This window comes from Grampus griseus (assembly GCF_964374135.1).
Source record: "Grampus griseus genome assembly, chromosome: 6".
NCBI classification, from domain to species: Eukaryota; Metazoa; Chordata; class Mammalia; order Artiodactyla; family Delphinidae; genus Grampus; species Grampus griseus.
Genome location: NC_139000.1, coordinates 63618561 through 63631404, shown reverse-complemented (window position 1 = coordinate 63631404; position 12844 = coordinate 63618561). Strand labels below are relative to the sequence as shown.

General features: G+C 35.1%; 1 protein-coding gene across 1 annotated transcript in view; it reads left to right on the top strand.

Annotated features, from left to right (window-relative positions):
* Positions 1 to 12373, top strand: part of LOC309824578 (FRAS1-related extracellular matrix protein 1-like) — a gene marked incomplete at both ends in the record, with an annotated part of 39391 nt that extends 27018 nt beyond the window's left edge. Inside the window, 5 exons of the mRNA XM_082657537.1 lie at positions 546 to 593; positions 867 to 1031; positions 1211 to 1339; positions 10463 to 10548; positions 12364 to 12373. Of these exons, the coding sequence (XP_082513663.1) occupies positions 546 to 593; positions 867 to 1031; positions 1211 to 1339; positions 10463 to 10548; positions 12364 to 12373 (438 nt within the window). The remainder of the gene's footprint in view (positions 1 to 545; positions 594 to 866; positions 1032 to 1210; positions 1340 to 10462; positions 10549 to 12363) is intronic.
* Positions 12374 to 12844: the final 471 nt, after the last annotated feature.

Sequence of the window (12844 nt, the reverse complement as noted above, 5' to 3'; positions counted from 1 at the left end):
TACCATCATGAAGTGCCTTTTGTATACCAATATCATAATGCCGACCTACTTCATTTATTGTACTGACTGAGGTGATAGATGTACTGACTCATCCATATGATTTCTGCTTTGGTTCCTTTTGTGATCAAGACAGATGGGGAATGACCAGTGACGCTGAAATAGAATGAGATTAAATGATCTACTTGGGTGTGGAAACAATGGCTTTGACATTATCAGCCTAGTTTTCTAACCAGGCACACACTCATGGGGGTGTGTGTGTGTGTGTGTGTTTTCTTGGACCTCTGTGTAGTATAGATGTACCAAAAAAATAAGGATGTTTTTTCTCTCTAACTGGGACTAAGAATAGATGAGTCAACATTGATAAAGTGCCATTAGGTCCAGTGATTTTATAAAAATTCCAATGATTTAGGCATGGAAAATCTTAAGAAAAATATATGTTTAAAAATTTCTCAGTCATTAAAAATATCTTATTGGAAGGGTTTTACCCTACTGCTAATTATTATTCAAGTCAATTTTTTTCATATTTTGTTCTCTCTTGATTTCAGGTCCATCCATCCTCTGTTTATAGAAATGGAACAGACATCATCTACAATGTAAGCATAGTCTGAGAGAATTGCTAAATTTCTTGTATTTATGGATACAAAATATTTAGTGAAACTACCTTTCATAACTGTTATATTTATGTATTTCTCTTAAAAACATGTTTTGAAATTTGTTTTAGAAGCTTGGGTGGTCAGAAAAAAAAATACACCTTTTATCTTTTTGTTTTGATCCAATTTTTGGATTGCTCATTTTTGCAACAAATGTTTTTGTTTGCTCTCTTGGTGTTTATTTTTTCTTTATTGTTGTTTGTTGATTTCCTCAAGTATCATGGAATGATTTCCCTGAAACTGGAGGATGACAGTTCCTCAACTCACAAAAGTAAGGCCAAAGTATCCATTGTTAGTCAGCCACAAAAGACAATCAAAGTGGCAGAACTGCCTCAAGCAGATAAGGAGGAATCCACAACCGGCTCACACTTCCCCCAACAGGTATGAAAATCTCTTCACTTCCTATTCACTTTACAACAAGCTGCGTTCTGGGTCATAAAACAGCCTTCAAGCTTGGGGATAGTTGATGCAACACAAATGCTACTCAACAAAGGATGACCTAAAAGAGGTACAAGTGTGATCAACTTACATCAAGTCTGAATCACCTTTCTTTGCCATAGGACCGTTTGCCCTCATTTCCAAAGAACTGCACACTGGAATTAAAGGGACTCTTCCACTTTGAAGAAAGCCTCCAAAAGCTGTATAAGTGCAATGGAATTGCCTGGAAATCTTGGAGCCCTCACACCAAGGTGGGACACAGGCCGAGCAGCCAAGTACCTGTACTTGCAGCATGTCCCATGATAAGCTGAGAGAGAGGGAGTGCCCTGTCCACTCCTGCTACCTCGGCCTGCTCTGTTACACTTCGAAGGTGAAGAGGAAAAGATGGCCAGTTGGCATTTTAAAAATCACAAAACACATTAGTTAAGCAATACAATTTGAAAAGATGTTTACTTATTTTATTCAATTATCATAATGTCAAAGTGTAAAATTAAAACACTGCTGACTTTACCAGTGTGTTCCATAAAAAGCCATTGCATTTCTCAAAGTAGAGGATTGGGATTAAGGCTGACCTCCTTTCTGGTGACAAAATTACTCACATTAGGGGACTCATAGGACTCTCTATGCTGAGAACAGACTCTAGATTGTAAAGACCATTGTAATGTGAACATGGACAACTATTTTTCAGGTGGAAGATAAATCATGCCCAGCTGGGTGGCACCATCACTTAGGCTACTGCCACTCCTTGATCACAGAGCAGAAGGGCACCTGGATCATAGCCGCCCAAGCTTGCAGGGAACAGTAAGAAACCCTGTTTCACATTTGATTGATGTTTCTTTGCTGATGTTTCTCTGTTTTCTCATGGAACTGTAATGTTGCTTCATTCATTCAAGCGTTGAGTGTCTGATATCTACCTGGCTTTGTTTTAGGATTTTGGAGGGAGCTCTGTAGTTCAGAATGGATTTGGGCTGACCTTAATAATGTGTTTTGACTTAGCTCTTTTATGATAAAACTGTGCCATTGCCACAGTTCTATTTTTTTTTAACATCTTTATTGGAGTATCATTGCTTTACAATGGTGTGTTAGTTTCTGCTGTATAACAAAATGAATCAGCTATACGTATACATATATCCCCATATCACAGTTCTATTTTTTAGCCTCTCTACCTTAAACTTTTGGAGAAAGTCAGAAGGAGATTCTCTGAGTCAGCAGTGTTGCAGATTCTAGATTTATTAAATAGTAATTCCTGCCCACTGATTTGAAAATATATAGCAATGAAAAGTCTTATGGCATCAGGCCTATAACAATGTAAGAGGCATTGATGATTATGAAACCAGACGAGTTGGACAAAGGGTGATTGGATAACAGAACACTCAATGAAAGATGACTCGTGGTCAGATAATGACAACAAAATTTATCTAGCTGAGGCAGACTTTAAAAATGCATATGTAACTATCTCTGACCCTCCTTTTTTGCCTCCCTGGATATTATCCAAAGCAATTCAATTAGACTAATATTTTCCATGGCTAGAAATTGAGACTAGATAAATTGCTGGTGGATATCAGTCAGATTTTGCACTTCATCAAATTTTAAAAGTTATGTTCATCTAAAGACACTGTTAAGAAAATGAAAGGTTAGACCACATTTGGGAAAAGCTCATCTCAAATCATGTATCTGATAAAGATCTCAAATCCAGAAAATATAAACATCTCCTACAAATCAGTGACAACCAGATTTTTATAAAATACCATATACACTACCAAATGTAAAACCGATAGCTAGTGGGAAGCAGCCACATAGCACAGGGAGATCAGCTCTGTGCTTTGTGACCACCTAGAGGGGTGGGATAGGGAGGGTGGGAGGGAGGGAGACGCAAGAGGGAAGAGATATGGGAACATATGTATATGTATAACTGATTCACTTTGTTATAAAGCAGAAACTAACACACCACTGTAAAGCAATTATACTCCAATAAAGATGTTAAAAAAAAATAGCAATTGACTTTGAGATTTCACAAGTAAAGAGAGACAGTTGGTCAATAAAGACATGAAAAAAGGTGCCCACCACCATTAGATGTCAGAGAAATGCAAATTAAAACCACAATAAAATACCACTTCACACCCACTAGAATAGTTAAAATCACAAAGACTATGTTGTAGAGCAAATGGAATTCTCATTTATTGTTGGTGGAATTGTAAAATGGTACAACCTCTTTGTAGAACTGTCTTGCAGTTTCTTATAAAGTTACATGCATCTGCCCTGTGACCTAGCAATTCTACTCCTAGGTATTTACCCAAGAGAAATAATAATATATGTTTAAAAAAAAGCACTTACAAGAATTTCATTAGTAACCTTTTTGATAACAGTAGTTTGGGTCATTTGTCTTCTTGTTATTGATTTATAGGAATTGTGTATATTTTCTCCATCAAAAGCGGGAAGAGATATGGGAACATATGTATATATATAACTGATTCATTTTGTTGTGAAGCTGAAACTAACATACCATTGTAAAGCAATTATACTCCAATAAAGATGTTAAAAAAAAAAAAAGGGAATAGACAAATTTTCTTTTCTTGATAAATTAATTTTTTTCTTTAGAATATAGAAATATTATTTTACAAATTTATTTTTTATGGAAGTATAGTTGATTTACAATGTTTCAGGTGTATAGCAAGTTACATATATATATGTATATATATTTATATTCTTTTTTTCAGATTCTTGTCCATTATCGGTTATTACAAAATATTGAATATAGTTCCCTGTGCTATACAGTAGGTTCTTATTGTTTATCAATTTTATATATAGTAGTGTGTAGCTGTTAATCCCAAATTCCTGATTTATCCCTCCCCCCCTCTTTTCCCCTTTGGTAACCATGAGTTTATTTTCTTTGTCTGTGAGTCTATTTCTGTTTTGTAAATAAGTTCATTTGTATCATTTTTTTTCAGATTCCGTATGTAAGTGATATCATATGATATTTGTCTTTCTCTGTCTTACTTCACTTAGTATGATAATCTCTAGTTGCATCCATGTTGCTACAGATGGCACTATTTCATTCCTTATTATGGCTGAGTAATATTCCATTGTGTATGTGTATATATATATATATATATATATATATATATATATATATATACACACACCATGTGGCTGAGTAATATTCCATTGTATATATAGACCATTTCTTCTTTATCCATTCATCTGTTGATGCACATTTAGGTTGCTTCCATGTCTTTGCTATTGTAAATAGTGCTGCTGTGAACACCGTGGTGCATGAATCTTTTCACGTTAGAGTTTTCGTCTTTTCCAGATATATGCCCAGTAGTGGGATTGCTGGGTTATATGGTAACTCTATTTTTAGTTTTTTAAGGAACCTCCATAGTGGCTGCACCAATTTACATTTCCATTAACAGTATAAGAGGGGTTCCTTTTTTCCCCACCCTCTCCAGCATTTATTATTTGTGAGCTTTTTGGTGATGGTCATTCTAACCAGTGAGAGGTGATACCTTAGTGTAGTTTTGATTTGCATTTCTCTAATAATTAGCAATCTTGAGCATCTTTTCATGTGCCTGTTGGCCATCTGTATGTCTTCTTTGGAGAAATGTCTATTTAGGTTTCTGCCCATTTTTCAATTGGATTGCTTGGCTTTTTTTGATACTGAGCTGTATAAGCTCTTTATATATTTTGGAAATTAATCCCTGTCAGTAGCATCATTTGCAAATATTTTCTCCCATTCTATAGGTTGCCTTTTCATTTTGTTTATGGTTTCCTTTGCCATGCAAAAGCTTTTAAGTTTAATTAGGTCCCATTTGTTTATTTTTGCTTTTGTTTCCATTATTCTAGGAGACAGATCCAAAAAAATATTGCTGCGATTTATGTGAAAGAGTGTTCTGTTTTTCTCTAGGAGTTTTGTAGTATCCAGTCTTACATTTAGATATTTAATCCATTTTGAGTTTATTTTTGTATATGGTGTTAGAGAATGTTCTAATTTCATTCTTTTACAGGTAGCTGTCTGATTTTCCCAGCACCACTTATTGAAGAGACTGTCTTTTCTCCACTGTATATTCTTGTCTCATTTGTCATAGATTAATTGACCATAAGTGCGTGGGTTTATTTCTGGGCTTTCTATCCTGTTGCATTGATCTATGTGTCTGTTTTTGTGCCAGTACCATAGTCTTTTGATTACTATAGCTTTGCAGTATAGCCTGAAGTTAGGAAGTGTGATTCCTCGAGCTCCATTCTTCTTTCTCAAGATTGTTTTGGCTATTCAGAGTGTTTTTTGTTTCCATACAAATTAAATTTTTTTTTTTGTTCCAGTTCTGTGAAAGATACCATCAGTAATTTGGTACGGATTGCACTGAATCTGTAGATTGTCTTGGGTAGTATGGTCATTTTAACAATATTGATTCTTCCAATCCAAGAACACAGTATAAGTTTCCATCTGTTTGTCATCTTCAGTTTCTTTCATCACCATCTTATAGTTCTCGAAGTACAGGTCTTTTGCCTCATTAGGTATTCCTAAGTATTTTATTCTTTTTGATGCAGTAATAAATGGGATTATTGCCTTAGCTTCTCTTTCTGATATTTTGTTGTTATTGTATAGAAATACAACAGATTTGGGTAATTAGGTGGATCAATAAAATAAAAAAGATATTGGGCGACTAATACAGGGTTGTCAAAATGAAGACATCAACAATATTACCTTAAATTGCCATTATTTCACAAGAAATGTTTTTTGACACCAAAAACCTAGAAGATCATAATCTCAGAATAATGGTATTAAGAAATACATAAATAGGTATTTTGTTCTGCAGTAAACTATTATAAAATCCAGTATAATAGTGATGGAAATTTTCTATCTCCCCTATTAATTCAAGAGGATTAGTGATCGTATATAGCAGATCAAACATTATGTTATAAGCAGTTTCAGAACTAACTTTTTCATATCATTGTGAAGTTAATTTTATAAACCTCTGGTTTCAGGGAATTGTTTTAACTGTAGTACTGAGACCTTTTTTTAGATGTAAAACTGAGACAGCTTTCAGAACAAGAGAAAGTTTTCAGGGGGCAACTGGAGTTTTTCCATCATATTTTAGAGAGTGACATTATGTATCTATCAGTAATATAAACTATTTTGACTTACATATTATGTATTTACCATATTGGTCCAGAAATTAAAGCATACCATTTCTGACGGTATTCTAGGGTGTGTAAGAGATAAAATATATTTGGTGTGAGATTTTTATTTTTTTTTCCTAAATTAATCAGTTTATTGTTAGGCAGATTGTTCTTTTTTTTTTTTTAAATAAATTTATTTATTTATTTTTGGCTGTGTTGGGTCTTCATTTCTGTGCGAGGGCTTTCTCTAGTTGTGGTAAGTGTGGGCCACTCTTCATTGCGGTGCGGGGGCCACTCTTCATCGTGGTACGTGGGCCTCTCACTATCGCGGCCTCTCTTGTTGCGGAGCACAGGCTCCAGACGCGCAGGCTCAGTAGTTGTGGCTAACGGGCCCAGTTGCTCTGCGGCATGTGGGATCTTCCCAGACCAGGGCTCGAACCCGTGTCCCTGCATTGGCAGGCAGATTCTCAACCAGTGCGCCACCAGGGAAGCCCGAGATTTTAAAAATATCATAAAAAGCTTCTAATTTTCAAATTTTAAGTGAAAAATGGGTATGAATATTTGACCTGATGGCTTTTGTATGATACTTCAATATGCATTTTATTTCAAAAGGACAATAAGAATGATGATCCCAAGAACAGTTAATACTAGTTACAGGCATTCCAGCAAATGCCTAGCAGCAGATTAAAAGCAAACTAAAACAAAAATAAAAGATCTGCACGTTCTTTTGGATCAGTCATTTTAAGAGGAACACTTTTGGATGACAAGGCCACCTCCTCAGTATATTTTTCTCTGAACCCCAAGACCTCCCCTGTCATTCAACATGTTTTCATTCATTCTATGGGCCTCTCTGCTTCCCTTCACCCATTACTTTTCAGGTTCATTTAGTCCTCTTCTCCAACCTCTTTCTCTTGAAAAATAAATATTCCTCTGGGAATTATCGATTCCTTCTGTGATGTAAAATTAATAGTTTCAACATTTTATAACCTGGCTATTTACCTTCTCATGAATATTTTTAGGAGATGGTTTTAGATTCTATAATTAGAATTAATATGCATCTAGAGTGTTTTTGTTTGGTCTCAGGGACCATTTTTCAATTCTCGGTTATGTTTCCTCAGGCTTCCTTGCTACCTGATGGTCCTTTACATATGGTCATTTACAGCACCCGTGTTTCAAGAAGAACAGCAAATTTTACTCTATCCTTTGTCCTTAATCAGATTGCTAACTCAACCCAATCTTTATCTCCAATCTCCTTTGCTCCCCATTGGTGTTTTATTATTTTTCTAGCCCAGAGGAGCCAGACTTCTAGATTAGGTATTTCTTGAATTTACATACTGTAATCTCATCTGCTCATTTCCTTAGGCAGTCATTGTACATTTGGTAATTCTATTATTATAGATCGTTATCTATGAAACCATTTTGCTTTCCCACAGGAATGTCTGGAACCCCTGCTGACCTATCCTTAAAGATTTAGTCTAAAATACATCTATATTTAATCAAAAAGTTTCAAAGAAGTAGATGTTTATTTCTGTAGCTGAAAAAATTAAGGTTTCTGTTTTTAATACTACACTTTGAATGCTTTCAACTTTCAGAGCTGTCAAAAGATTTTTATTTGTGTGTGTCTCTATATTTTATTTTTATATCTCTATAATATATACATATCTATATAGTTAATATTCTCTATTTTATTTGTATATGAGTATAAAAGAAAATGAATGGTATTTTTATAAAATAATCAACATACAAATGCCTAAATATTTTTTTTGTAAATAACTATGGTCTAACATTTTACGTAGCCTAAACACAGCTGTTTTCCTCTCTTGCTCTTTTGGGACTTTTTGCTTCTCATAGCATCAAAAAGGAAATCAAACTTGTACTTGACCAGCTAAAATGGATTTTACAAAGTATCTTTTAAAGACAGTTTCAAGGATCTTAAAGCAGGAGGAGATGTTAATATCCTTGAATAAAACCTGTTCCTTCCTGATAAAGACATTGAGGCAGAAGTTGCATCCATAAGGAAATTGGGGACAGAGCAGGAAGTGGAACCCAGGTGTCCCATGTTCTGTCTAATACACCACATTGACTGAAGCAGCCCCTCAAGCCCTCCCTCAGTCTATATTTTATACACATTTCATATTCTATGTTCTAAACCCGCAGCACCTCAGAATTACCATATTGGATGTGAGAGAGAGGGGAGAAAAATTGGCTATCATATCTGCTGTAACTGTCAGATAGGAGCTGACAGTAAGTAGTAAAGTCAGAACCAAGTCACACAACCGAAATCCGGCAGCCCAAGGACATTCAGAAAAGTGGGGAAGAGCCTACCTATCTCAGAAGGCCCTGAAGTCACCACTGCATCATACAAAACTAAACTACTGTACTAGTAGGAAAAAAATCATTAAGAGACAGGTTAGATTATGTTCACTCTACATGATCTGGAAAAGCAGAGAAATGAATCTAAAGTTTGGAAAGATATAGGCAAAATGAAAAAAAAATCAACAGTCTAAACTTGTGACAAGTATGTATTACTAATGATGTTTCCTGCTTTTTAAAATATCAGTAGATATTAACCAGGCAAGAAGATCAAGGTGATTTTGTTTGTTTCTTTTTTTTTTTTTTTTTTGAGACTTTCTGTATTAGAAAAAGAAGAAAAGAAAAAAAATAATTATTTATTGGCTTTTTACTTAAAGCATTTTAAAGAGCTTTTAATGAACACTGTTGGGGAATTAGATAGAATCAAATATTGCTTATAGGAATAATTCAGCTAGCTGAGAAAATAATTCATAAGGAATTCTTATGCCTGTTAAGAGTGTCTGTCATCAGAAAGACAAGAGAGAACAAACACTGGCAAGGATGTGGAGAAAAGGAAACCTTTGTAAACTGTTGGTAGGATTGTAAAATGGTGAAGCCACTATGGAAAACAGTATTGAGGCCCCTCAAAAGTTAAAAATTGAACTACCATATGACCTAGCATTTCCTCTTCTGGGAATATGTCTGAAGGGAATGGAAATACTATGTCGAAGATGTATCTGCACCCCCATGTTTATAACAGCATTTTTTACAATAGCCAAGACATGGAAATGACCCAGGTGTCCATCAACAGAGGAACAGATAAAGAAATTGTGGTACACGCACGCGTGCGCACACACACACACACACACGATATTATTCAGCCATAAAAATAAGGAAATCCTGCCAATTGGGACAACACGAGTAGACCTTGAGGGCATTATGCTAAGTGAAATAAGTCAGACAGAGAAAGACAAATACTATATGATCTCACTTACATGTGGAATCTAAAAACAAAAAGTCATAGAAAAAGAGATCAGATTTGTGGTTACCAGAGGTGAGGGATGTGAGGTGGGAGAGTTAGATGAAGGTAATCAAAAGACATAAACTTCCAGTTATAAGTAAATACAGGGGATGTAATGTATAACATGATGACTATTGTTAACACTGCTGTGTGGTAGATTTGAAAGTTGTTTAGAGAGTAAATTCCAAGAGTTCTCATCACAAGGAGAAAAGCATTTTTTTCTTTTCTTTCCTTTTTTTTTTTTGTAACTATGAAATGATGGGTGTTAACTAAACATATCGTGGTAATCAAAGTTCACTATATATGTAAGTCAAGTCATTATGCTGTATACCTTAAACTTATTAAAAATAGAATTATATTTTGGGGAAAATGTTTATACATATTTGTAAGAACAGGTGCTTTAACTTCTGCACAACATACGAAGGTTTGACAGTGAGGCTGAGCCTGTTTCTCTGGGTGGGATGAAAGAGTCACAAATATTGGGGTATTTGACTAAACATGCAAAGCTCAAAATGTCGGCTTCAAGTAATTTTATCCGAATAGTTTGGGTTACCTTACTGGCCAAATTAACTGGGAAATTGCAAAATTTATGCCATTTAGAGATAAACTTCCCATGAGAAGAGTCATTTTTTGGCATTAAGTAATTAATCTATATAAGTAAGCAGTTGTTGATTTTCTCAAAAGACGTTTAAAACCCATTGAATTTGTGCTTTAAAGCCCAGATATTATTACACAATATCACTTTCTTTGCTGTCACCTACCCCACCCTGCAGATACTCATTAATGTAAAAAAATAGAGTATTAAAATCTTGGAAGGTTCTTTCTACATACATAGCTTTTTTTCTATTTTAAACTATCTTTGATTTGCATTATGCATTTCACATCAGCAGAAATGTTGAATTCCTTGTCACTGACACTCTCATTTTCGTGTGTTTGCACCTAGTCACCTGGGCAGCCTTGTAACTGTCCTCTCCAGGCAGCATATGCAATGGCTTTGGGACATCAGTGGAAGAAAGCCCTTTTGGATAGGCAAGTATCCGCGCTGCCCTGAGGGGGAAGGCAAGAACGCGAAGAGAACGTCTCCCTTCCTTAGGCCAAATAATTGTGGTTTACAATAATAAGCAATGGTTAGACAGTTGGACAGTCTGTCTTTTAAAACTCATCTTAATTACATAATACTTTCATTTATAGGCATCTAGCTCCAAGAAATAATGTGGAATGTGATTCAATTTATAAGTAAGAGAATTTTTAAAATGTTATTTCTAAAAGTAAAAAATTAGAAACAGTTGTAAATAGGAGATGGTGAAATAAATTACAGTGTAGCCATATGAAAGAATATTTAATATTTAATGCTTTTGTAAGGCATCAAATATTAAAGACATGACAAAATACCTTATGTTTATGAATTCATTCAATGTTGAATGCATATTGCATATAAAATATGTAATGCACTGCATTTGTGGCAAGGTGCTAAGTGAAAAAGCACTGTCTACAGCCATATGAAGCATGAAATAATTTAGAATAAAAAAGAAGTGTATGTATGTGTGATATACATACATATATACTTATATGTATAGACACAAAAAGAAATAAGCCAAAAAGTTAGAAATTTATTTTGTATCTCCAGTTAAGAATTATAGATCTTAATTTTATCCTTTGTTTTCTGAAGTTTTAATATTTTCTACAGTTTTAACAGTAATACAAATCTTTTCAAGCCAGTTTAGAAATAGAATTCTCAGGGTGCACTGAAGTTACTATTCTTACCATCTCTCCTTAAAGGTATGGTATTTCAGGGAATTACAATAAATGCACTCTTGGCTTCTCAAAATCTCTGTGATACTCAGTGAGCGTCTAATTCTGAACTCATCTGAGAGTATTAAATTAAGGCTGGAAGATAAATTTTCTCTATGTCCACAATGACTGATGTCAAGGCTCTATCCCCAAAAAGTCCTTGGGCATAGCATCACCTGATCAATAATTCAAAGAAACAGTCCAGAGGAGACAGTCATTCCCAACCAAAAATACTTCATTTTATTCTACCCCAAAATATAGAATGAGAACCAGTGGGGAGAGGGTTACATGCTATGTAACAAAGACTGTTTTCATGGTCAAATTTGGTTTGGGAGCTGCCAGGCCATCCTATTGCAGAGGATTCTTTTCTCATGCTATTATTTTTATTTCTATTCTGAAAGACAGGAGGAGGAATGCTTCTTTAAGAAAAATTACAAGAGCTTTACAACATTGAAGTGTAATTTTCAAAAAACTGCCAGTGGGAGTAGAGAGACAAGTTGAGAAAAGCTGCTTTTTATTAGAACTGTAGCAGATTGAAAAAACCTTAAGCTCCAGACTAAAAATAATACTTAGTAAGCTACTTTCAAATATAAAAACCGAGACATTTAAATCGTGAGGGAGAAGAATAGACAAGAGTGTGATAGGAGTTCTGCCTGTAGGATACTATGAATAATAATTGCTATTTATTAAACACTTACATGTCATGAGCTTTATATGAGTTATCTGTTTTAATCCTCAAAACAGGCTTGGATATATTTAGATATACACTTCTGAGTTGAGAAAACTAAAACTCAGAGAACTCAGAGAGGTTAAATAACCTGCCCAAAGATGTTCAACTAGCAAGTGGTGGAGCTAGGATTTGGATTCCAGTCTGCCTGACCCCAAAGCCTTGTGTTCTCACTTGTGTCTCATAGGATTCCCAGGTCCTAGTCCTTGTTTTAGAACGTAGGCCTACATTTGTATGTGATTACTTAACTTCGAATAACAGGTTGATATGCTGTCCAATTGTAAATGTAATAAAATCCTATGACGCACTTCTTTGGTTCACATTAGGTTTGAATGACCAAGTGCATGCTGGCCACTGGGAGTGGATCGGCGGTGAACCTGTGACCTTCACCAACTGGAGGAGAGGGCCTCCTCAACGTTCAAAGCCTGGCAAGAACTGTGTTTTGGTTCAAAGACAAGGAAAATGGCAAACAAAGGACTGTAAGAAGGGCAGATCTCACAATTATATGTGCTCCAGGAAACTCTAAATGTACCTGGCCCTACAGGTGCCCACTTGGGATTTCTTACCTATTTATTTCCAGGATTTGTGCACATGGCTCAATAGAAAACAGGGTGTCATGACTGACGGGTACATTTTTTTTTTTTTTAATCATAGTGTTTGAAGGATTCTATCTAGTAAAGAAGAAACACAGTTAAATAGTTCCGGGAAGATTGATAAATGAATGTTACTTATAGGAAGAGATAAAATTTTTGCATCTCAATACCTTCCAAAATAAAACCCCAAGTATTATATGGCACAAGATTTGAT